General features: G+C 42.6%; 1 protein-coding gene across 2 annotated transcripts in view; it reads left to right on the forward strand.

Annotated features, from left to right (window-relative positions):
* Positions 1-27,104, forward strand: part of CMIP (c-Maf inducing protein) — a 265,212-nt gene that overhangs the window by 142,533 nt on the left and 95,575 nt on the right. For both annotated transcript variants that reach the window (XM_074288223.1, XM_074288224.1), the window contains exon 2: positions 10,770-10,895. In XM_074288223.1, the coding sequence (XP_074144324.1) occupies positions 10,770-10,895 (126 nt within the window). The remainder of the gene's footprint in view (positions 1-10,769; positions 10,896-27,104) is intronic.

Raw genomic sequence — 27,104 nt, forward strand, 5'->3', positions numbered from 1 at the left:
ATTCCAGGCATGGGCGAAAGCCAGGGAAAACACTCAAGGATCAGGGACAAATGTCTTCTGCAAGGAGTCATAAGGATGTCAGTCTCACTGGAATGCAGAGAGTACGTCAAGGGAAGTAAGCTGTAAGAAGAAGGGATTTTAAAAGCCAAACAGATAATTTAATATTAGATCCTGGAGGTCATAGGGAACAATTGGAGGTTTTTTTTTTTTTTTTTTTTTTTTTTTTAATATGGAGGTGATATGATCAGACCTACCTTTTAGGACCATCAGATTGGCAGCAAATGGACTAGAATGGGGAGGGAATAAACATTTACACAATACCTACTATGTTCTAGGCACTCTGACAAGTAATTCCCTTCCCCTTTAAACAAATATTATCTCATTTAACCCTGGGAGGTATGTGCTGTTATTATCCCCATTTTACATTTGAGAAAACTAAGGGAGAAATTAGGTAGCTTACCCACTAGTCATACTGGTCATATAGCTAAGAGGTGTCTGAGCCTGGAATTGAATTTCCTGACTGTAGTTCCATGGCTCTGTCTTCTATGCCATCAGCTGGCTCTGTGGGCAGAGTAGGCAGAGATTTGCTGCAAAGAGCTGAGCCTTCCTGCCATTGCAGTGTTCAGATATGAGGTGATGGGGTCTGCACAAGGGTGGGATGAGGAATAGAGAAGAGAAGGAGCATGTACAAGAGATGTTGTGAAGGTACAAAGGACAAGACTTGTTAACTGATTGAACATGGGAAGTGAGAGAGAGGAGAAAGAAAGGAGGACCCTAAGAAGGTGAGCCAGGGAGATGGAAGGATGGTGGTGTCCTTGACTTTAAAAGGGAAGGTTGTCAGGGGAAAAGATAGAGTTTAATTTTGGATTTGTTTGAGTTTAAGATGTCCAAAAAGTAATTAAAGATGTGAGACCAGTGGTCAGGCAAAAAGTTAGGCTTGGGCAAATAGACTGGACAGTAATCTACATAAAAATGATAATTAAAACTATGGGAGCTGATGAGATGAAGTGAAATAATGTAGCAAAAGAAGAGAAGAGGTACCAATACAAAGCCTTGTGGACAGCATCTCCCATGGTTAGCAAGTATGACCAGCATGAAAATCCAACAGAGGAGATTGTGAAGGAGGGACCAAAAAAGTCCAAGTCCAAAAAAGAACCAGGAAAGAGTAATTTCAAGAAAACCTAGGGAGAAAAGAGTGATCTGCAATGTCAGAGGCTGCAGACAATGAGGATTGAGAGAAGGCATAAGGTTAAATATGAGTGAGTGAGCCAGTCCAAAGAAAGAAGGGGAATGATACAGATATCATATTGAACATCATACCTATGGATTGCACTGCTAAGATGGGTGGATTCATGTGTAATCATGGACTACAGATTATGATTATCAGTCCTTTCATTATCATGAATATTCACTTGAGGAGTTTTACAGCTTATCATTTCTTCTAGAATGTGGTAACTGGGACTGAACACATTACTAATTTGGGTGTTCAGAATCTTGGATTCTAATTAGGACAGAGTATAATAGGATGATCATTTCCCTAGGTCTGGACACTATGCTTTTGTTAATACCACATAATCTCAAATCAATATTTTTGCTTTCATGGAACATTGTTTACTTATCTAACCCCACTCCATCACCAACTCAGTTCTTTTCACATGAACTGATATCTGGTACAGCTCTCCCATCTTGTATGTGATTCTTTTAAAATCCACTCATGTCCAATGTTATCTATCCCTATAGCTTTGTTTCCTCTGCAAAATTAATAAGTATGCTCATTATACCTTCATCTAAATCATTGATTTAAAATGTTGAATAGAATAAGGCCAAGAATAAAACTTTACGCCATCTTTCTAGAGACATTTATTATTGATTCCATTCCATTAATGACTACTCTTTGGGTCTGTTCATTCTGCCAGTTTCCTATGGAGAAGAAAGTGCAAATATCATTATCTTTATCTCATAGATAATAAAACTGAAGCTCAGAGAGGTGGTCAGTTGTCCAGAGTTACCTGGATGGTTGGAATTGGATTTAATAGGAATTCAGGATTCATGGCCCCTACCTACTCTGTTGTGTTTTGTACCATGCTAGTCTGCCTCCCTAGGTCATGGATATTGGGATACTGGATTTTGGTGTTTTATTTTTTTTTAAACATCTTCATATATCTATAATGATTGGTTATATGTATATGACAATTGGAAGGACACAGTCCTGAAAATCTCAACCTTATGCTCAGTTATTACCATAAAAGGGGTGGGGTTGCCATGGCTGGGATAATGATTAATGGGTCTAAGAAAATGGCCTATGGGTCCTCTTTGTGGAGTACAGCCAGTAAATAACTAGGATGGTGGATATGATAAATCAACCCAGGCACTTCTGCCCATGACCTAAGAGAAATCTGGGTGGAGACTCGGAGAAGCTGGCAGCAGGCCTGAGGAGCAGAAGTCCATGATCTTATACCCAGAAACCCGACTGCTTCCTCTGGAAAATGAGCCTGAAGAGTTTGAAGTTGGGCAGGAGGGACTGAGATTTGTGAGCCTTGGTCTAAATGCATTCCAGTGAAGCCTAAGTGGTTTTTACATGGTATTTTTGGTATTATCTTCTTCTTTCAGTACTCCAAAAGATTGAGGTGAGTGGGGAGGCTCCTAGTGAATTGTGTGGGTTCAGTATAAACCAACCTTTAACTTATCAACCACATGAAGAAAGTCATAGAAGAAGGAAGGTGATAATCCTGATGTCCTCTGCCCTGGTTAGCTTATATCTGTTCAGTACTTAGTGCCATATTTTAGGTTGAACATTAATGAAGGTCCATAGAGTATTCATAAAGATTAGGAAGCTTGGGTATTAAGCCATAAGAGGGTGAGCTAAGAGAACTTTCTGCTTGGGCCTATGAGACAAAAGCATTGGTTCCAAAACAGACTGGATTTCTAAACCCCATACAGTAATTTTATTTCAAATGTCCTGTGATTTCATCAGTTGTGGCCACGTTCTATTGACGCAGATCCCAACCCTTCTACGTGGTTTCCTGAGTTGCTGTGGCCAAATAATTTATCCCTTGGTGGTGTATCTTTTGCTGAAGAGTCTCTTCCCATTTGGCTAGGCTGAACCTCAAATGACAGTCCGTAGTTCCATGGTAATCAAAGCTTTTCCAACATTGTAGGACTTGTTGGAGCTTGTGCTTAAGTTGGTGTAGTCTTTGAGAACTCATGGTTCTCTGTATAGCAGATGATGAATTGAAAGATGAATTTGTTTAAAAAATGATTAATAAATATTTGTCAACCACTTACTATGTGCTAGTAATTTTCTTTCTTGTTTGCTTTTTGTGTGCATGTGTGTAGGATTTTTCTAGAAACTTTGTTTGTGGGAAAGCTTGGAATGTATTTCTGATAGCATGATCCTTCTGTTCCCTGAGGCCTTCCATGTCAAACAACAGGAGGGCAAAGTTGGGGCACACCAGGAGGAGGAGGCGAATGTGGCATGGGATATTTTGCAGCCTAATGGTTATTTATTACACAAACTATTAAAAATTATGAAATAAATATTAACATCCACTTTGGTCACCATATCAAACCAAAACAAAGTTTGAATCTCATGTTAAATTTTTTTTACTTTTATTTTTACAACCTCATTTCATATGTTTAATTTTTCTTTTCAAATGAAGATCTGTCTTCTCTTATTCCTACCTTTCTCAATGAGAGAAAGCAAGGGAAAAAAATCCCCACTTACATATACATGACAACAGCCTCCTTATACCTCCTTCCAGATTCAGTCATCCAACCAGAATTGTTCTCTTTGTTCCTTACACATGGCACATTACCTCTCATAATTCCCTTCGTTGGTGCTTTGTGCTGGTCATCCTTCCATTTCTGGAATGTACTTACTCTGTGTCATAGAATTCCTCTTCCCCCCCTCCCAAGGCTTAATGCTAACCAGAATCTGTTCTTGATAACTGTGTGCCCCTCACCTTTACAATTTGCTAAGTTGTGTGATCCTGGTCCAGTCACTTAACCTATCTGTCTCACTTTCCTCAGCTACAAAATGGGGACAATAAGAGTTGTGAAGCTCAAAAGAGGTAATATTTATTAAAGGCTTAGGACATTGCCTAGTGCTTAATAAATGCTGGTCCTTTCTCTTCTTTCCTTTAGAAGACCTTGTGTGGAACTGAATGGAATGTATAATAGCCATCACTGGCATATGTGCAACTTTCCACAAAATCAATACTTAGAGGTAGATGACAGTAGGATTTTGTTATTTAAAGGCTTTACATTTACAAAAATATTTTTTAAAACTGTCCGCTTTCATGGATCCTCCCTTTCCCGTCACCTCTTTCCCCCATGTTGTGACCTAGCTGACACTTGTCTTAGGAAGTCTAGTTCTACAGCAGAGAACACTCTTGTTCCCTTTTGCTGATTATTGAGTGAGAATGAGGCCCTGTAGTGTTGGCTTTGGTAGAAAGAAGAGGGAGCAAAGGGAGAGTATGTGGGAATGGTGGGAGACCAACTGGGGAAATGGATTATTCAGTCAGTCTGTGGCTGGAGAAGAAGCATGGACATGCTTTCCTGCCTCCCATAATTCCTAGTTTTAGATCTGTCATGGTGAGGAAGAGGCTGTTTGCTTGCAGCAATCTGCAAAGTACGTTAGAAATGGGTTCCATATTGGATAGGGCCAGTGTGTCATGCTCGTTGTAAGCGGGGCGGTAAAGGAGGTTGTGCCTGCTTTCCAAAAGGCCCAGACTGTGAAGTGGGCGGCCCTGCTCTCTGCTGCTGGGTTTTCAGGGAAGAGAGAACGTGGTTGGTGTTTCAGAGATGCCCATGGTTAAGTGTCAGATGAGCAGGAAAAAGTGAGGTGTAATACAAGATGGACACTGTTGTTGGTGGAGTCTTTGCTGGCTTCTGCTTCTTTCAGCCAGAGGGAGAGCCTCTCTTGGTTCCCGATGCCCGTGCGACACACTGGCGTGTGCTCCATGCCCAATAATAACACTTTTGGAGCCAACGCTTCCCAACATACCCCTGGGTGTGTGCTCGTGGGGCTGTGACCGGGGCAGGAGCATTACCCACCCGGCCTCATGGGCTCGGTCACGGTGTCGGGTGCACGCTACATGAGGCGGAGAAAAACATTGCCGGTAAACAGAAGATAAAAATGATCCTGAGACAGTCAGTTAATCAAATCAGTCTACAGACACTGAGAGAACAAGGAAGGCTACATGTGCAGTGTTTATCAAGCGTTTGCTCTCTCCTGGCCTCCCTCCTGCTGCCCAGCACTGCCCGTCATAGTCCCTTTGCCTTTGTGGGCTGCACAGGGTGGTGACTTGTCCCAACAGATCTTTTGGAAATGCGTCTCCTTGGATTCTGGGACAAGAGCAAGTGGACCAGCTTGTTCCTGGGAAGAGCATAGGGCAGCTGGGGAGGGCAGGGAGCCTTCAGGCCGAGCCTGGCTGGAGCCCTGGGCTGTCCAGCTCTGACCTCCTAGCACACTTCACCTTTGACCTGGCTCAGCTCCGGACTCAGATCACTTTTTTACCTCAGCCCCAGCTTCCTCCTCAGCGGGAAATCCTTCAGCCCAGGAGTGACAGCAGCCCCAAGAAGCACTGTTGTGGGCACTGGACCAAACGCCGGAGCCTCTAGTCAGAAGCACTTGAATTCAAACCCAGTGTGATGGAGCCTGGGCAACTCCTATAATCCCTACCCTGTCCTCCCCAAAGCGGGGTAACAACAATGGTACCTGCCTCGCAGGGTCAGGAGATCAGATTTGTGAAGCACTTGGCAAAGTGTCTGGCGCCTAGTGGCACTTAATACATGCTAGTTCCCTTACTTCTCCCGGCCCCTTCCTTTGCCAAGGAGACAGGCAGTTCTTTCCTGCTAGCTGGATTGTCTGAAGGGTTTTAGCCAGTTTCCCTTTGTCAGCCACCTCTTAGGCAGGCCGGATCAGGCAGGGCTGGGTCCCCTCCTGGTGACTCTCTTCTTAGTTAACTTCCTTGAACTGGGAGGAGATTAAACCCAGACCTGTTACACGTAATAGGCTCACAGTAAAAGTAGACTCTGACTCTTAATATTTCTTCTTGATGGCTTGGCTGGGGAATACTTGTGTGTGTGTCTTCCTGTCTCTCTTGGAAATGAGTACATGATGATTTGTGTAAGAAAACTCAACCCCTCCTATGAGCTGCTGACGTCATGATAAATGCTTCTCTTTTAGGAAGTTTCCCATGGAAACAAGTGGGCAGAGTTTGGCTTGATGAAGCCTGCTCAACAGAGAGGCAGGAGAGGAAAGATGAGGGCCTCAAAACTTGGTCTTTGTGCTCTGGGATTTAGGCTTTGTCTTTGGGAGCATTTCCCGGCCCTACCCAAGAACTGTCCTCCCCCCGCTTGTCCAGGGGACGGTGAGAGATGGAAAGCCTCTGGCCTTTCTTGGATAAGTCAGTCCTCTCGGCCTCAGTTTTCCCATCTGTAATGTTGGGAGTGGACTCAATGGTTTTTGCTGACTCTTAAGCTGGTATAATATGATCCTGTGACTTGGCGCTGCTAGTTCTGTGAGGAAGAGGAGCTCATTCTTTTGGGAATATGTAAATGATAGTGCTCAGTGAGAACAGTAGGTAGTGGACCAAGAAATTTCATTCTTTGGGACTTAGCACCGTTAGGGATTTCTAAAGTCTTTCTGAGTCACAGACTGTGCTGTAAATGCATCTGGATTTCTTGGAACTCTGTTCTCTCTATAATTCTTGTACCTCAAGGCTTTTTCTTTCTTTTTCTGCTCTCCTCCTGTCTCTGAGATCAGAGTATTACCTTTATGTACGTGGTTTTTTGCCTAGAAAGAGTGATTATGCTGCCGCTTGGTGTCTGCGGTATTTCTGCTTTTGCCTTGATTTCTGGTTTGATGGGCCTGGTTCTTGGGTATAGGATAATTCAGTTTAGCACACAACATAGGAATCTTTCATTAGGTACATCCAATGTGTAGGCCATGTGCTCAGGACTGGGACATAAAGATAAAAGAGCCGTGGGACCCTGGATATTGGAAGATTCCATTATCAGGGGCTATCATCAGTATGTGGCAGGGTAGATATGATGAGGGATCATGCAATAAGCAATTGTTTATTAAGGGCCTGCCATGCTCAGGCATCATGCTGGGCATTGAGGATACAGATACCAAGAATGAAATAATCCCTCTTCTTGAAGGAGTGTTTTATGAAAAGGAGGAAGTGAGCATTTTCAGTTATCTTTAACAATCCAGAAACCTTTGTTAAGAATTGACCATGTGCATATAGCATTATGTTGTGACCTCTACTTTCAAGAACTTTTAAGTCTAGTAGGAGGAGAAGATAGAAACAGTGATAGCTTTAATATTTAATTTTACAAGATGTGTGTCAGAGAGATACAACCAAAAGCACCATGTTATATTTCAAAAGCAAGATTGTTACCAACAAGGGGAATCAGAGCTGGCTGACATTTGAGTTGAGTGTTAAAAGGCTTAGGAGTACCTAAGGGGAGGAGGAGAAGAGAGGCATAGGGAACAGTGTGAGCTCAGCCATAGAAGTAGAAATGTATAGGGCACAGTAGTGAAGTTTAACTGAAGCACAGAGTTCCTAGAGGGGGAAACAAAATAAAGTTAAAAATGGAGGGGATTGAAGTAGATGAGCTCTAAGGTTCCTTATTTCTTAAATGATCTTATGCTCCCATGGGAGCATATTCTCTGGTGTAGGATCTGAGCTAAGGTTCATCTTCTCAGGTCCCTGTGCTTCATGTCAGCACTGGCCCAGAAGGGAAGAGAGCTAGGGCTGTCTCAGGAAGTTTATCTCAGGAAGTCATATGCTTCCTGGTTCTGCTGGTCAGTCAGTCTGAGGATGGGGAAGGAAAAGAGAGACAGAGACATTATGGAAGTGGAGAAGGCGGTACCTCCAACTAAGAGCAGGCAGGGGCGGGAGGTGGAGAGGTAGAGAAATAGTGCTGATTGATTGATAGCAGGTCAGAGGAGCATCCCCCTTCATTTTCTTCCCTTGGGATTCAGCTTTCGTCTTGAATGTTTTATTAAAAGTAGTTCAAGTTACTCTCGAAAACCTCAACAATGATGAGCTGAAGATGGCATTTAGCCCTCAGTGTGATTTGGGCCCTCAATCTCTCCAAAGGTCTCAAGCCTTCTTTTTTCCTCCTTCAACCTAGAACAGTGTCTACAATGAAATCGATTGCTTTTAGGAGCCCTAGGAGTTCTATTAATTTTTACTTGGGGAGCTGCTACTTTCTGTCTTGCCTTATGGCCCTTCTTAGCCAAATTCTTCTTCAAATGCTCTAAAAGTACCTCATTCCTCTTCACTCATCTATCATGAGGGACTTAGTGAATATTTATTAAATTCATTAAAACAATTATTTACTGGAATTTCATTAAATATAACTTTATTAAATGTTGAAATCTCTGTTTTATGTCTCATCTTCAAGACACCCAATCTTGGTTTCACTGCTTGTCACTGGCCTTACTCTACTCCACTGCCACCAAAATGTACTCCGCTTTTCCTGGCCCTGCTATCTATCCACTTGGCTTCTTTATCCATATAAGGCATTGCTGTGACCATTGAGTCTTCCATCCCCCAGCACATACATACATATATCCTACCACATCCTGGGCTAAGTTTTTACTTTTTACTGAGAATCAAAATGGGGAATGAAACACAACTCTTAAAGTATCTTTCCTTTTGCTCACTATGTCTTTCGACTTTGTGATAGGGTGCTCTATTTTCTGTACAAAGGAGAATGCTCTTTTTAAACTGGGAAAGATTGGACAGAAATGATTAGAAGGAAATCACAACCTAAGATTTGTAAAGGAAAAATAAAAGAAAATGTATTGAATTGAAATCAAATTCAAAATACTGGCCAGATAATCAATCAGCAGTCATTTCTTAAAAGCTTGTGTTTATGATACAAGGTATACAAATAAAAAGAATAAGATGGATCTACTAAGGAGCTTACATTCTATCAGAGGATACAACATGAACATACATAAGTATTACAGAATAAAAACAAAGTAGTTCAGCAAGGGGGCATTAGGAAAAGGTGTGTAGCTTAGCTGTGGTCTGCAAGGAAGAGAGAAATTTTGAGATAAAGGTATGGAGATAGAAAAAAATGAATGCTATGTGTGAGAAACAGAGACATTCATTTTGGCTAAACTGTAAAGTGTAGGAAGCTACCTCCCTCTCACCTGCTCCCTGCCCTCCCCAAAAAGAAAGTTGTCAGATTATGAAGGTTTAAATGCTTAGCCGAGGAAGTAATAGGGAGCTACTGAAATTTATTAAATTGAGGAGTGACATAATCAGATCAGTGCTTAAGAAAAATCACGTTAGCAACTGTGTGCAAGGTAAATTGGAGTCTAGAGAAACTTGGGCCTGGAAGACCATTTAAGAGACCTTTGTATTAGACTAGGCAAAATTTGTTGAGGGATTGGACTAAGGTAGTGGTTGTCTTAGTAACAGGAACTAATTAAATTTGAGAGACTAAAGAGGTAGAAGTGGCAAGATTTAGCAACTGTTTGAATATGTGGGATGAGGGAGAGTGAAGTGTTAAGAATAAAACTGATACTTTATTTTGTAATCGAAACTAGATATACTCAGTATATCTAGAAGTAGATATATAAGTTTTAATACAATTATTTTCCAGAAATGTCCAAGAAGTTACTTTAATTTTGTTTGCAAACCAGAACACATATTAAAATCAACATACTTTGGATAATTCTCATTCTGTGGTGAGCTCAGTACAAATGATACACACCTGTTTTGAAACACACAGAAAAATATAAGATACAGCAATCTGGATTGCAAGTATTAATTTCATGGCACTCCATCATATAAAATTTCCCCATTATAAAATCACTCTACTATAAAACTTCTTTAATCCAACATATATATTTAATACAAAATTCCATAAGAATTTTTCATGATCTGTGGGTTTAGAGTTTGGAACACTTTTCAGATAGAGCAACAATGCAACATTTTTCCATGTTACAATTAACTATTACTAAAAAAGAGTAAAACTGATATTTTAAACTTGAAAGACTGGAAAAGAGATAATACTTTTTCATACAAAAAGGGGATTTTGGAAGAGGGATAAGTTTGAGATATTTCCACCTATGTAGGACCACGATCAGACAGCTTCCATATGAAACCTGACATATGCAACAACTGGCCTATAGGAAAGTATTGAGGATAGTGTTGTGTAGGGTGACAAAGCCAAAATGATAAAGCCACATCTTAGGGGACTCTGCCACGTTCCTCTGATCCTGACTTTGTCCTAAGGCTCCTTTGCTCTCCCCCAACAATATTCACTTTGTTGTTTACCTACTTGCTCTTGGTAGGTGACTTTGTTGCATTTGTAGGTTCATTGTTTGTTTGACTCCTCCACTAGACAATTAGCTCCTAGGGCTAAGGACAGTATCTTGTATTTTTTCTTTTTAGTGGTGTGCTGCCAGGTGCTGTGTTCAGTCACAGTTGCACTAGAGACTGGGTCCCAACTGACTTCTCTCTGTGATAATGGAATAAAGGCGTCTGTTTGGAGAGTGGTCTTGACTTGTCATCCTTCTTTCTCCACCATAGGATGAGGGGAGTGTTCTCATTGTGCATTGAGCTCTCTGAGGCACAAGGCAGTTTTGCCAGTAGATGAGATTAGAGCTATGGTTCTTTGGGGACTTGGACTTTTCTTACTTGACTTATTACAAAGGGAGGTATTGGGCTCTCAGGATTGAGGTCCAACTGTCTCCATTTTTGAGACTAATATGTATGTTTTCTGTTTCCTTACAGCCCACTGGGTACATGGAAAACTCTGTTTCCTACAGTGCTATTGAAGATGTTCAGCTGCTGTCCTGGGAGAATGCCCCTAAGTACTGTTTACAGCTCACAATTCCTGGGGGCACAGTCTTACTGCAGGTATGTGCGTATAGTAAATAAACATGAACTGGCATTTTTCCTCCCTTTGATGGGGGAGGGTGGCCTGGATCTAGATCAAGTAACTGGAGAGTTGTCTTTTCTGTCTGCTTGTTCTTTTCCCCGAATGAGAGGAAAGTTGTTAGATGGTTCCTGACTCAGCCATAACAATAACAGGAACACTAGAATTCTGCTAGAATTGGTGCGGTAGATAACTATTTGGAAAAAAAGGGTTTGGTGGGGATAAATGGTTTCCTTTAAGTAGGAAGCTGAATAGCCTCAGTTTTTCTTCAAGAAAATAGAGGATTGTGTTTCCTGATATGAAAACTTTCTTACCTGGCCCGGTGCTCCTTAAGCCTCTATTCAGAGGCCAGGCCTCGGCCGTTGTTCCAAGAGCCAGTCTGGTTGAATGGAGCAGAGTCCCAATCTGGGAGTCAAGACGAGGTTGGCTCTCCCACTACCTCGCTGTGTGATTGATTTTGAGCAAAGCTCCTTCCTTCTCTGTAAATGAGGGAATCCAAAAGGCAGGAAATGTTGGAGAATGAATCCTGGATCTAAAGTCAGAGAAGCTGGATTTAAATCCTAGTTTTATCTCTCACTTGCGCTTGGGCTGGAAACAGAACTATATGATAGCCAGAATTGCCTTTTCTCCCACTCTAGTTCTGGAGTCCATCGTCTTCACCTGGGTTTAGATTCTTGAGACAGAGGGACACTGTGGGCATTCCTTTAGTTAGCTGTGGATGCCCAGAACAATTGGTGAAGGGTCTCTGCTCGTCAGGAAGAGAAGAAAGGGGTTCCTAAAAGATCTGACTTCCATCTCAGCGCTTCAGGAAATCTTTACTTCTGTATCCATGTCCCCAGCACACAGCTCCTCAGCCCCAAGGGTGATGACACAGGCGCGCTGAGGAACAGTGCCTTCCCCATCAAGTATTTTGTAAATGCTGCAACAGTTTGTACCTGTGAGTTGGGATCGATGTTCTTCACTATTTAAAAAGTGCCATTCAGCTCCTTTCTGCCCCGCCACAGATCACAACTGCTCCAGCTCTCAGGAGCTAGTTTCCCTGTCCCTCCCTCCTGTCCCCGGCTTCCTGCCCTGGTGAACCTTCTGTAGTGAGCCTTGTAATCACTCTTCAGATGACTGACAGACAGCCCCCCCTTCCCCCCCCCCCCCGTTTGTACCTGAACCCATTCCTGCTAGGTAGGCTCTTCCAGGGCTCTTGTTCTGCTGGCAGAGATGGCAGAATTTGGAGATCACAGTGGGATTTTGGGGTAGACTTATTTTTTATCATTAATATCATCACCATTAATAACAACAAGAATATTGCTCACGGTCTCCCACAGCACCTGCCCCACGCCCCGGCCTTAGCCCCTCATGTCTCTTAGGGAACAACAGGTTGGGCGGAGGGAAGGCCGGGCGCATGCACCCGGCTCCCGTCCTCCTGACAGGTCTGTGTGGGACCACAGACTGGTGTGCTGAGTGAAACTGGGCTTCCTGGCGGGGCTCAGCTCTGCAGCCTCCTCCATGACCAGTTCCACGTCAGGCTCCCCCTCCCGAGCTGACGAACCAGCAGTGAGTAGGAAGCAGAGCAGCCCTCAGAGCTGCAGGGAACGCGGAGCTGCCCAGCGGCCCGGGATCCAGCGGCCGAATGGCCATGGGGGTGAGCGGCCGTGCCTGAGGAAATCACCCTCAGTCCCGCCCGTGGCCCGGGTCTGTGGGAGGTGGGAGGGGGAGCCTCCTGCACGCTGTCTGGCTCAGGGTTCCCGGGGAGGACAGGCGGCTGCTCTCGCCGCACAGCCCAGGTAGGTGGTCCTCTCCCTCCCCATCCCTCGGCCCCTCGGCCCCCCGGCTCCCCGGCTGTGCCTGTTAGCTGCTTGCCTGCTCTCCAGCTAACCAGTGTTATCCCTCTCTCCCCGCACCCCCTCCTCTCCCTGCTGCTGCCGCTGCTGCCTCTCCCACCGTGGGAGCCAGCATCGCTGCCGTGTGGGTTATGTAAATCAGCCCGGCCGAGCCAGACTCCTGTTGGAAGGGGGTTCTAGAGCTCGGGACTCCCCCGAGGCCGGGGAGATGCTCACTCCCCTGGGGAGGTTCCCCAGGGAGACCGCTGAGGGAAGGAGGGGGCTTTCTCGGGGTCTGCCTCCTGCTTTCTGACTGTCTCAGACCAGCTGCCACTTGTGTCACCCTGTGACGGGACCGAGTGTAGTGTGGAGTCCTGACGCCCTGTCACTCTCAGGGTGCTGTGGAGTGTGAAGAGCTCACTCTGTGGTAACCCTCAAAAAGTAATGCGGCCTGGGCTGGGACACTGGGGAGGGGGAAGGACAGGTACGGGCCCACAGAAGGTCTCTGTGTAAAGGGAGGGCAGTGGTGTCCCGGCACCTGGCAACATCTGAGGCTGGCCCCTTCCTGGGACCCTGCCCGGGGCTTTCTTCCGGGTCACCCCGCAAGTGGGTGGGGTCCATGAAAAAGAGAGCTGTGAAGCCCTAACCCCCCCCTCCCAGCGTTCCTAGCCGTCTCCCCTTTATCCCCTTGTGTATGGCTGGAATATATTCCCTCTTTTTTCTAAAGTCTTTCTGTATCTGCCTGTAAGTCTTAGGCCATATGCCCTTTCCTATGAGGAGCTTTGATTTTTCCTGACTTACATTGTTGCGTTCTTCTTCCTCCCATTTTCATGTTCATGTGTAAAAGGTTTGTATCTTGTATCCCAGTAATCAAACCCTTATCTTATAATGAAATCACTGTTTCTAGAGCCAGAAGGGTTCTCAGGTGCCAGTGCAGTTTGGTTCCACACATCTTTGTTAACATTTAGGCAACGAGGACACAAAAGTGAATATGAAGACAGTTCCTTCCTTCAAGGAGCTTACATTCTCCTGGGGGTAAACACAGAATGTCCGAAAGGTATGCACACAAGAATCTCCCATGGGGGCTTCCTGTTGGGGGCTTTGGAAAAAGCCTCGTGTAGAAGATTGCACTCGAGTGGAACCTACAGAGATGCTCGAAGTTCCAGGGAGACAGCTGACAAGGGAGATAATTTCAGCTACGGGGAATAGTCTCTGCAAAACTAGGGAGGCCAGAGTTGGAACGTTGTGCACTGGCAAATGGCTGGTAGAGAAGTTTTATTAGAACAGTGGAGTTCATGGAGGGGAATGATGGGGAATGTTGGACATTTAGGTTGGAGACAGGTTGTAAAGGGTTTTAATTGCCAGTGCCCCATTGGGGCACATAGTAAGGCCTTGATAAATTCTTCTGGACCATATTGTGTTGTCTTTCAACTATCTTTTATTCAGAGGGTTTTTTAAAGGCTAGACTCTTTCTTCCCTCTGCCACCAGCCTTGTTCCAACAGGCTATATAGCCCACACAGCTATATCTGTTCCCTGATTTCCTTGCAACAGCAACAAGCTTTCATGTGAACCCTTGCAATCATTCTTGGAGCCTGTTTCTACATTTCAGGTTACTAAAGAGTTCATTAGACAAGTGTACATTCTGTTCTTTGGAGATTCTGCTGCTTCCTCAGCCCTGCCATGTCCAAACCCCCTTGGTCAGACACAGTTTGTTGATGACTGTCACCATCTGTTAAAAATGGCCATATTGGGGAAGTACAGAATTTCCATACAAACCTATTATCATCATTTAGGGTTTCTTTGGTTTTTGAATGTCCTATAAATGTCACTTAACATCTATGGCCATAGTAAGGATGCTTGTTTTCCCACAAATGATTTGCATAAAATGGTATCCCCCAAACACAGATCTAACTATGTCTCAAAAATCCTTAATGCCTTTAGGATAAACAAATCTTTTTCAATCCTTAAATATATAATCTGAAGCCTTCCACTGGCTTTCACCTATATTTCCAGAGTTATTTTATATTATTCTGCTGTATGTACGCTCTGTTCTAAGCTAGCTATTCCCTCACCACAGTGTCCCATCTCTTATTCTGTGCTTTTGCACAAATGATTCCTCCATATCTGGAATGTATTTCTTTTTTCATCTTTGTTCAATGTAGGGATTCTCAAATTATGTCCACTGGGCCTCTGGGGGTTCCTCAGCCACTTTAAGGAGATCCTAAGAAATGAAAACTATTTTCATTGGAGTATAAATGGTATTCACCTGTTAAATACTCAACTTTTCCAACAGCATTTCTATGTGAGGCTGATTTTCTTAATGTACTTCAACCAAAATAATATTTTGCAATAGATTAAATGCAGAAACAGATCTGAGAATCCCAGCTGTCTTCCATTAAATCAGACCTTAAAGAGATTTGCAAAAAAAAAAAAAAAGTAAAACAGTGCCACTATGAAAAGATATTTATTTCTTTAATAAAAATGTTATTCGTGTTAACATGTACCTTTTCCTTATATTAAATGAATTAATGTTTTATAAATTTATCAATTTTAATTCCTAATTCAGAGAATATTTATAGGTATAGCCTACATAAATAAAATCTCTTTGAAGTATTTAGTGATTTTTTTAAAAATATGCAAATATTCTTAAGATCAAAAAGTTTGAAAACCATTGGTCTATTAGAATCCATAGTGTAGTTCAAAATACAAATCATATGACCGTTGCTATAAGAGCACCACTACCACCCCTCCATTTATTAGCATTCTGTTCTTAAATTACATAAACTAAATTAAATTTTGTCCTTTTTGTATACTTTGTATTTAGTAACTTGTGTGCATGTTGCCTCTCTAGTAGGATATAAACTTTTTGAGAGAAGGTACCATTTTATTTTTTTGACTTTTTATTACTGGGGCCTAGAATAATGCCTTGAACACAGTAGGTTTCTAATAACTTTGTTGGATTGACTCTGTCTGCTTCCTCCTATAGCTTCTCTACTACAGTTTGGTTGTGACAAGACTTGATTCATGCTTATGATGAGGGAGATGTCTTGTTTTTGAAATTCTTAAAATCTTGTAGAAATGTTATTTCTTTTTGTAGAAGAAAATCACATTCTGATTTTGCTTAGAAGTTATTCACTTTGTAATTAAAACTATTTTTTGATCTGATATAGGTTTTTCTTCCTTGGTTAATTCTGTGGCAAGTAAAAATGCTATTCTTTTTCTTATCTCTCTTTGCTTCCCCTTATCTAACAAAGGCATTTGGGGATGGGCAGCTGGTTTAGGAAGCAAACTGTGCCCATATACTCCCTTCAGTGCCAGATTTGTCAGGGCTTCCACAAGAAGAAAGCCCTCTTTAAGAAGGCAGGCAAGTTGTGCCAGCTGCCAAGCTGGGAAACCTCCATTTATTCTATATTATGGGAAAAGGCCCTTCAACCTGGAACTGTATAGAGTGAGCCTTCCTGCCTCGTAACAATGTAGATTTTCCTGTGGCACTCACTGACTAAGATGGTTTCAACTGTAGATAGCTTGATTCTTTTTTCTTCACCTCTCTGCAGCAAAACAATAAGAAAAACTTGGCAACAGCAAGTGGGAAATTTGGTGGAATTCACTGGAATATAGCCCCTCCAAAATTAAAGAAGTTAATGGGTTGTGAGACCTAAAAGAAGTGAGATGAGCCAGCTCTTCATGTTTCTTCCTCATCTTTCAATTATTTTGGATCTAAGGATCCTCAGGAATCTTAATATTCCCATTTGACTTCATTTGTTTGGATTAGATCCCAGTATGACAGTATAGGAAACTTGGCCCATGAATATACCCTTTCTCTCTTGTTCTGTAAGTCATCTCAATGACCTTTCATTTTTCTGGAGAACAGCTGTGTATGCCTGTGATCAGATCCTGGAAGATATTATGTAGTTCTGGTCCTCCTTAGGCAGACAATAGGAGGTGTAACATTGGTGGTCCAGAAGACCTGGAGGCCTTCTGGCTTTATGGACAAACAGATGAAGATTTACATGTAAACATAAAGCTATTTTTACTCTATGGTCCTTGACTTTTTCCCCTAAGAAGGAAAGTCCTGAAATAGTCTAATGGTTTATAAAACAGACTTATGCTTTGAAAGAGGGAGTCAGCTTCCCCACAGTAAGAACAAGGGGTAAGAGGGAGTCAGCTTCCCCACAGTAAGAACAAGGGGTAAGAGGGAGTCAGCTTCCCCACAGTAAGAACAAGGGGTAAGAGGGAGTCAGCTTCCCCACAGTAAGAACAAGGGGTAAGAGGGAGTCAGCTTCCCCACAGTAAGAACAAGGGGTAAGAGGGAGTCAGCTTCCCCACAGTAAGAACAAGGGGTAAGAGGGAGTCAGCTTCTCCACAGTAAGAACAAGGGGTAAGAGGGAGTCAGCTTCTCCACAGTAAGAACAAGGGGTAAGAGGGAGTCAGCTTCCCCACAGTAAGAACAAGGGGTAATAAGAGGGAGTCAGCTTCCCCACAGTAAGAACAAGGGGTAAGAGGGAGTCAGCTTCCCCACAGTAAGAACAAGGGGTAAGAGGGAGTCAGTTTCCCCACAGTAAGAACAAGGGGTAAGAGGGAGTCAGCTTCCCCACAGTAAGAACAAGGGGTAAGAGGGAGTCAGTTTCCCCACAGTAAGAACAAGGGGTAAGAGGGAGTCAGTTTCCCCACAGTAAGAACAAGGGGTAAGAGGGAGTCAGTTTCCCCACAGTAAGAACAAGGGGTAAGAGGGAGTCAGCTTCCCCACAGTAAGAACCAGGGGTAAGAGGGAGTCAGTTTCCCCACAGTAAGAACAAGGGGTAAGAGGGAGTCAGCTTCCCCACAGTAAGAACAAGGGGTAAGAGGGAGTCAGCTTCCCCACAGTAAGAACAAGGGGTAAGAGGGAGTCAGCTTCCCCACAGTAAGAACAAGGGGTAAGAGGGAGTCAGCTTCCCCACAGTAAGAACAAGGGGTAAGAGGGAGTCAGCTTCCCCACAGTAAGAACAAGGGGTAAGAGGGAGTCAGTTTCCCCACAGTAAGAACAAGGGGTAAGAGGGAGTCAGCTTCCCCACAGTAAGAACAAGGGGTAAGAGGGAGTCAGCTTCCCCACAGTAAGAACAAGGGGTAAGAGGGAGTCAGCTTCCCCACAGTAAGAACAAGGGGTAAGAGGGAGTCAGCTTCCCCACAGTAAGAACAAGGGGTAAGAGGGAGTCAGCTTCCCCACAGTAAGAACAAGGGGTAAGAGGGAGTCAGTTTCCCCACAGTAAGAACAAGGGGTAAGAGGGAGTCAGCTTCCCCACAGTAAGAACAAGGGGTAAGAGGGAGTCAGCTTCCCCACAGTAAGAACAAGGGGTAAGAGGGAGTCAGCTTCCCCACAGTAAGAACAAGGGGTAAGAGGGAGTCAGTTTCCCCACAGTAAGAACAAGGGGTAAGAGGGAGTCAGCTTCTCCACAGTAAGAACAAGGGGTAAGAGGGAGTCAGCTTCCCCACAGTAAGAACAAGGGGTAAGAGGGAGTCAGTTTCCCCACAGTAAGAACAAGGGGTAAGAGGGAGTCAGCTTCCCCACAGTAAGAACAAGGGGTAAGAGGGAGTCAGCTTCCCCACAGTAAGAACAAGGGGTAAGAGGGAGTCAGCTTCCCCACAGTAAGAACAAGGGGTAAGAGGGAGTCAGCTTCCCCACAGTAAGAACAAGGGGTAAGAGGGAGTCAGTTTCCCCACAGTAAGAACAAGGGGTAAGAGGGAGTCAGCTTCTCCACAGTAAGAACAAGGGGTAAGAGGGAGTCAGCTTCCCCACAGTAAGAACAAGGGGTAAGAGGGAGTCAGTTTCCCCACAGTAAGAACAAGGGGTAAGAGGGAGTCAGCTTCTCCACAGTAAGAACAAGGGGTAAGAGGGAGTCAGTTTCCCCACAGTAAGAACAAGGGGTAAGAGGGAGTCAGTTTCCCCACAGTAAGAACAAGGGGTAAGAGGGAGTCAGCTTCCCCACAGTAAGAACAAGGGGTAAGAGGGAGTCAGCTTCCCCACAGTAAGAACAAGGGGTAAGAGGGAGTCAGTTTCCCCACAGTAAGAACAAGGGGTAAGAGGGAGTCAGTTTCCCCACAGTAAGAACAAGGGGTAAGAGGGAGTCAGCTTCCCCACAGTAAGAACAAGGGGTAAGAGGGAGTCAGTTTCCCCACAGTAAGAACAAGGGGTAAGAGGGAGTCAGCTTCCCCACAGTAAGAACAAGGGGTAAGAGGGAGTCAGCTTCCCCACAGTAAGAACAAGGGGTAAGAGGGAGTCAGCTTCCCCACAGTAAGAACAAGGGGTAAGAGGGAGTCAGCTTCCCCACAGTAAGAACAAGGGGTAAGAGGGAGTCAGCTTCCCCACAGTAAGAACAAGGGGTAAGAGGGAGTCAGCTTCCCCACAGTAAGAACAAGGGGTAAGAGGGAGTCAGCTTCCCCACAGTAAGAACAAGGGGTAAGAGGGAGTCAGCTTCCCCACAGTAAGAACAAGGGGTAAGAGGGAGTCAGCTTCCCCACAGTAAGAACAAGGGGTAAGAGGGAGTCAGCTTCCCCACAGTAAGAACAAGGGGTAAGAGGGAGTCAGCTTCCCCACAGTAAGAACAAGGGGTAAGAGGGAGTCAGCTTCCCCACAGTAAGAACAAGGGGTAAGAGGGAGTCAGCTTCCCCACAGTAAGAACAAGGGGTAAGAGGGAGTCAGTTTCCCCACAGTAAGAACAAGGGGTAAGAGGGAGTCAGCTTCCCCACAGTAAGAACAAGGGGTAAGAGGGAGTCAGCTTCCCCACAGTAAGAACAAGGGGTAAGAGGGAGTCAGCTTCCCCACAGTAAGAACAAGGGGTAAGAGGGAGTCAGCTTCCCCACAGTAAGGATAAGGGGTAAGAGGGAGTCAGCTTCCCCACAGTAAGAACAAGGGGTAAGAGGGAGTCAGCTTCCCCACAGTAAGAACAAGGGGTAAGAGGGAGTCAGTTTCCCCACAGTAAGAACAAGGGGTAAGAGGGAGTCAGCTTCCCCACAGTAAGAACAAGGGGTAAGAGGGAGTCAGCTTCCCCACAGTAAGGATAAGGGGTAGTGAATGCCTTTGAAAGGTAATAACACTACTTTCTTACCTCTGTCTGCAAATCCCCCTTGCACTATTAAGATAGATTATAGACTTAGAGCTGGAAGGAAACTTGAAGGAAAGTGAGACAGAGATTAAATAATGTACCCAAAGTTATAAAGTGCCCGTCCAAAGCAGCAATTAGACCCAGCTTTTCCCGGGCCCAATGTTCTAGAACCCAGAACTGCCCCTTTAACTTTACTGCCTCAGTCATCGAATTTAAAACTAAAAGAGATCTTACCAGTCCTGTAGTGCACCCTCCTCATTTTATAGGAGAGGAAATTCATCTATACCAAGATCTTATAGGACAGTTTAACTGGATTGAAGAGGGCAGGAAGGGAGGCTGGGAAGATTGGATGGGGCCAAGTTGTATAGGACTTATTCTTACTCTTGTAAAAATAGAGAAATTTATCCTGGAAGCTCTATTTAACCTCCTTATACTAGAGTGACATCCCACTGGATGTCTTTGCAGTTGGTTGAGTAGGGGAGTCCCATGTTTAGATCTGAACTTAAGGAAAATTACTTTGGGGGAGAAGAGAATAAAATTTATATAACACTTATATTCCAGACACTGGGCTATACTCTTTATAAATATTTTATTTTATTCTCACAATAACCCTGCAAGGTAGGTGTTGTTATTATCCCCATTTTATATTTGAGAAACCTGAGGCAGACAAAAGTTTTAAGTGCTTTTCCTAAGTCACACAGCTTATAAATGTTCAAACTGGCCCCGGGTATCTGCTGTACCACATAGGATCAGTGTGTAGGATGGATGGGAGACTAGATTCAAAGAGCCTAATTAGGTGACTGTCACAGTGATCTTGGGGAGAGGTAATAAGGATCTGAATGGCTTGTACCTGTGTGAGTGGAAAGAGGTCAAATTGAGATGTTGGAAAGTAGAAATGGTAAGATCTGGCAGTTGATTGACTCTGTAAAGTGAGGGAGAGGTAGGATTCCAGGGTAATGTTGAAATTCTGAAACTGAGAGACTGGAAGGATGAGTGTGTACCTTGAGCAGAAACAAGGAAGTTTGGAAAAAGGAAGGAATTTGGGGAAAGATTTGGTTTTTAGACATACTGAGTTTGAGCTATTTCTGGGACATGCAGATTAAAATGTCACATGGCTAGTTAGAGATACTCCACCTTAGCTTTGGGAAGAGTCTGGGGCTGGTTGTATAGATATGAGTCACTGGTATAGAGATAAAAGACCTGATAAGGTTATTGAGAGAGAATATAGAAGGAGAAAAGGAGACTTTAGAACAGAACCTTGGCTAGCACCCACAGTTAAAAGTAGTCATGATAGGGAGGGGTATATTTAATAGAGTAAATAAAGTCTATATGCGTATGCTGGTCCAAGGGGAAACTAACTAGATTATGATGGTGGTGTCACATGGAAAAAAGAGCATTTCAGATGAAAGAGAGGCAAGTTCAGCCTTAAGGGCTTTAATGCTTTTGGGTAGAGAGCGATTGATCTGAACATCATATCATGGGCAACAGAGAGAAAAGGGGAATAGGCATTTGGTCAGGGGTAATGAGGAGAGGGTTCTACAAGACTGCTTGAATAATAGAGTTTGTCTGGCCGACTCTGATAGAATACTTTCCCACTGAACCTAAATACCAGATACAGGCACAGCCATGACTTGGGGCTGCAAAAAGAAGATTCTGAGAATGGAGGGAAACTAATGGTAATGGCAAGAACTCACTGAGGCCCTTAGTGGTGTGGCCATCAAAATAAAGTTCAACTTAATCAGCTTGAAGGAAAAAAGTAAGTAACTGAGGGAGAGGAGACACAAATACATATTCCTGTTTGTGAGAGACCGACACACAGGTGAATCCTTCTGCCAGACAGGAACATGGGACAGTTGATGAAAGGGATGAATTACCAAAGATCTCCTAAGTGTTAAATCCAGACTTTTTTCAATCCTTATTCTGTCTGATTTCTCTGCAACTCATTATATTAACTGAGCAAACAAAGATGCTATGTTTGTGTGTAGGGAGGGGGGTTTCCTTTTTTAAAAACTAGTCTTAGAGGACAGCTTCTCCCTTAAGAAGAATACCTCCTGCTCTTCTTAAAGCAGTCCCTTATTGCCCAGACTAGTGGTTAGACTAATCAAGAGAAGCAGGATGAGTCCCTGGAGGGTTCTTTTGCATTGCCCTGGGTGATGTAGAGATGATAGATTGATTGGCCAAGCGAAGCAGAGGTCATTTTTGCTATGTGGGAGTTGTTGCTAGGACAAGAACTCTACAGCCTGGAGGACATTTTTCTTGGGTGTAATGCTTTGCCTCAGGCATAACCAGGTTTCGGGTTTATCTCTACATATCTGTTCTAGCTGCCCTGTCAGTTGACTGACTTTCAAGGCCTCATGTGATCACTTTTGGATCTTCCTATCTACAGGCTTCTGACTCAAGCTCTTATCAGCCTTTGCAGTCTCTAAGAAAAGCCCTTACTTTTTCTGTGAAAAGTAGAAATCTTTTTCTTAGCCCAGTTCCCTTGTATTTTGATATTTTGATTTATTTCTTGTGTTAGCTATTCTCTTCTTACCTTGAAATTCTTAAGCCTGCTTGGACCAAAACAACCCATTCCTGTAGGTCAACTTTTGCCCCTTCCAGACACTGGAAATTCTCCGGACTCCCTGGAATGCTGATTTATGTTTCTCAGTGATCTCAGTACAGCTAAATGTCTTTGTAAAAAACAAAAAATTTCAGATTTCAGAAGGAATGTTAAGAGACCAAATCCCCTCAAGGAATAAACTGAAATACTGAGAGTATAATTCACCTAAGAAAACACAATAATTGAGAGAGCCTAGACTTGAACACAAGCCTTATGTTACAAAGTACAGTGGTCTTTCTGTTATACTAATCACAGGAAATAAATCTAGGTGGAATGGGAGAATATCTTGTAGGACAAGCAGACAGACTAGATAACAATAGCAGCTGGTTACCACTAGTTGTTTGAAAAATGATCTTGATGAGGTCTAGAATTGGGGTACCTAAATGAAATTAGGGTTTAATTGCAGTCTAGTGGCAGGTTTGGGGTAAAAGGAGTCAAATAGAGCTCCCCTGAAACCCCTTTGGATTCAGCACAGGAAGAGGGAGTTAAATGAGGTTTAGTGGTGTTGCAAGAGTCCTCTGTAAAGGAATTTACAGGCCCGAAGACCTAGATTGATAAAAGAGGTTTATTGTGGAAGTAAAGTTAAAGTCTAGTTAGTCTAGAAGTAAAGTTGAAGGTAGAGATAAGAGGGCACTGGAAACAGTGTTCCAGTGGACAGAGATCCTTGGAGTGCCAGGCACAAGGCTGCCATGTTTGGAACTTCTGCAAAGAGAGGACTCCTGCTTGGCTCCTTTATAATGAGAGATTTAGCTAAAGGGACCTGTGGGTGGAGTCATAAGTTAGCTCAGATCTGATGGAGGCTGGGAGAGCCCAATCTCCTATTGGAATTCAAAGGGATGCTTTTGAATAGGGTTTGTGAATCTAAGGTCCCAGCTTCTTGAATTGATAAATGTATCATCTAGGAGGGGCTGGGAATCAGAAAGGAACAAATCCATCTGAAAGGATTAGTTTCTTAAAGGAACCACAACCCACATCAATCTCTCTGGAATTATTTCCTAGAATTTTGCAAATGCTGTTCCGTATTTTAACTGTTTTGTTATTTTATATCTATATCTGTCTCTCTTGTTCAGTCAGTCATGTCTGTCTCTTTGTGACACCATGTCACATAGCCCGTGGGGTTTTCCTGACAATTATAGTGGAGTGGTTTGCTATTTCCTTCTCCTGTTGATCAAGAGAAACAGGTTCAGTGACTTGTCTAGAGTCACATAGCTAATGTCTGAGGTGGGATTTGAACTCAGTTCTTCCTGACTTCAGGCCCAGTTACTCTACTAAGCCCCTTAGCTAACTATTAATTTTCTATATCTATCTCCCTTTACTTGCATGTACACATATCTTTACTTTTCATCTCAGTGACTAATGGAGAATTTTCTACCTGTGCTTTGATACATAGTAATAATGTTTTTTAAAAAGTGGTCCCTGTGGTAACTCCTCCATTCTCTGGCTCGCTTCTTGAGCACTAGTGGTCTACTTTGCAGCCTTCCTTTGACCACATCCTTTTTGTAGCTTCTCTGAGCTCTGGGCTGTGAGGGTTTGGCTGAGCTTGTGGTCTCTTTCAGGGAACAGAAAGGCTAGGGGCCAAACTCTGGTGCTACCCACAGTTCTGTGCTGTTCCCCTCTTAAAAGGATTGGAAAAGACTCAGAAGAAGATATAGTAAAAACAATCGTGAGTCAAGGAGAATATTCACATTGAGGAAGTCTTTGGAGGGTTAAAAGCAAAGGCTTATTTAATGACCCCAAGGTCAGAAATAATAACATTTACAACTAACATTTATGCAGTGCAAAGCCTTTTTTACATTAATTACTTCATTTGCTTTAAATGTGATTTCTTTGCCTTTAGATTACATTCATTCCCATGCCCATACCATGTTACAGCCAGTCTTTCCTTGCTCTTGTTCCATATGGCCTAACGTTCCATGTCCACTGGCCACCAAACAGCAAAAGCTGTGAAGGCTGCTGCAGTGATGTGGGTGGTCTCGCCCATGAGACATGAGGAACGACACAATTGGGCCAAACGCACATTGTCTCTGGTGGAAGGGCCAAAAGCTGTGTTGGGGGGTGTGGTGGAGGGGAGCCTGCAAGGTTTCTCTCAAAAAGGCATAAGCCAAACTTGTTCTTTCCCAATCTTTATCTTTCCAGATGGAAGACTTTCAATTCTCCTAAGCCTTTTAAAAGGGGGAAGGGGATCCATAATACAAAAGTTAAGAATTCCCATTACAAAGAGTATATTTGTGGCAGGGAATCAGTCAGTCATGAGCAGATGTTAAATCTCTAGATTATGGTAAAAAATTGAAAGCTCAATTGCTATATTGCCCTCAAGGAGTTTGTTTGTCATTTAATAGTTCCATGAATAAAAGTCTAAAAGTTCTGAGGAAAAGAAGTAGAGAAAGTAAGTGATCATGGAAAATGTAAGCTGCCATGCTGAGTATGAGCAACTGAAGTATGAGAGAAGGAAGAGTAAAGCAAAGGGAAAAGGAAGGTGGAAAATGGATGGATATGAATATTGTAGAATATTGTAGGCTTCATTCATGACTGTAGGAAGGTTATTTTCTAGTATTTGTGTTATCAACATTTATTTTCAACAATAAATGGAATTTGCTTTTTAGATTTAAATATAATTTTAAAATCAGAAAGTTTTCACTTTTCATCTCTTCACTACTCCTTTTATCATGTAGGGCTGTAGTTGTTTTCTTATTCACTAGAGGATTTTCACAGTCCACTGTGAAGTTCACAGAAAGGAAGTTATAGGCTATTTATTTTTTCTTAATAGTATTTTATTTTTTTCCAAATACATGTAAAGATAGTTCCAACATTCATTTTTGTAAGATTTTGGGTTTCAATTTTTTCCCTTTCTCCTCTCCAAGGCAGCATTCGGATATAGATTAACCATGTCCAGTCATTTAAAATATATTGCCATATTAGTCATGTTGTGAAAGAAAAATCAGAACAAAAAGGGAAAAAACCATGAGAAAGGGGGAAAAGGGGAAAATAGTATATTTCTTTTATATTCAGTCTCCATAGTTCTTTCTCTGGATGTGGATGACATTTTCTGTCACAAGTCTATTGAAATTGTCTTAGATCACTGTATTGCTGAGAAATTTAGTTATTATATTATCACATAATCTTGCTGTTACTGTGTACAATATTTTTCAGGTTCTGTTCACTTCACTCGGCATCAATTCATGTAAGTCTTTGCAGGCTTTTCATTTTTGAAAAGATGATTGATCCCAGCGTGCTTTTGAGGTCAGTTTCTAAGATAAATAACTGGAATTATTTTAGATAACACCTCACAATAGGGAAATTTGTCAAGAGAAGCATTATACTTTTGTGGAGAGCTTTCTTTTTCTTCCCTCAAGGGACTTAGTCCTCTAAAAGCCTGTCAAAATATTTAAGGTAAGCAAAGTTATTGCTAATTAAATATCGTTTGTCATAGCAAGTATTTTAGTCTCAACGTATGGAACTCAAGGAGGTTGTTATTACAAGGAAATGGTGTAATATAGTGGAAAAAATATTAGGGAATGCATTTACCTGGATATGCCAAATCCCTTCCCCTCTTTGAGTTTTTCCCCACATATTATTTTGTATAGATGTTATATAGTTGTTTGTTAATTGGGCCACAATTTCTTCATCTTTCAAATGAGGGGGTTGAATTAGAAGATCATTGAGTCCCCCTTCAGCTCCAAATCCAGTGATCCTCTGTCTCTAATTTATCTAAAAACTATATCAAGTTATGCTCTTCTGACTCTACTTTTACTTTTCTACTTGTATGTGTACCTTTAACTTCATTGGGGCTCATTCTAGGGGATTTTGAGCCCAATTTTATCAGTTAAAATAATGGTAAATGTTGGTGGGTATTGTATCTCTGCCTTTTTTATGATGTTTTATTGGAGATAGCTGTGATTTTTTTTTAAGGTGAACATTTGCTGAATTCTTAGTTGTAAAGGACATTTTCAATCCTTCAAACAAAGAAACTAAAATATATTTAGGAGAAGCTAGATGGTACAGGGGATGGAGCACCAGGAAGATCTGAGTTCAAATGTGGCTGCAGATACTTATTAGCTATGTGACCCTGGACAAGTCCTTAACCCATATTTGCCTCAGTTTTTCATCTGTAAAATAGGGACACACTGGAAAAGGAAATGGCAAACCACCCCAATATCTTTATCAAGAAAATTCTTGGATAAATTCCATGGGGTCACATAGAGCTGGACATGAATGAATGGCTGAACAATGATGAAAATATAATTAAACTTAGTTTTTAAAGACAATAATTAATCTTTACTTCAAAAATGGGATAGTGATAGGAACTTTACCTATGATCTTCATCTTGCTGTTAAAGAAACTATTACTACCAAAGCAAATGGGCACCATCTCTGCAGTTTATAATCTGCAGTGCAGAATAGTTAAGTGACTTAACACAGCCAGGATGTGTCAGGAGAACTTAAACTCAGGTCTACTTTGATTTAAAGCCAACTCTGCTTCTGTACTTCAGAAATAAAACCTTTTTTTAAAAATGTGACATAAAATAGCAATTTCTTTTCAAAAAGAGAGAAGCTTCTTGAGTGCAGGAATTAACTTCAGTTTTTACATTGTAGGTCATCAAGCACAATACCTAGCTCATGGTACAGGTTCAGTAAGTGTTTATTGATTGATGTTGCACTATGTCATGGCCATCTCAGCTATTTCCATAACTCTAA

Source organism: Sminthopsis crassicaudata, chromosome 2, assembly GCF_048593235.1.
Source record: "Sminthopsis crassicaudata isolate SCR6 chromosome 2, ASM4859323v1, whole genome shotgun sequence".
In the NCBI taxonomy this organism is placed as follows: Eukaryota; Metazoa; Chordata; class Mammalia; order Dasyuromorphia; family Dasyuridae; genus Sminthopsis; species Sminthopsis crassicaudata.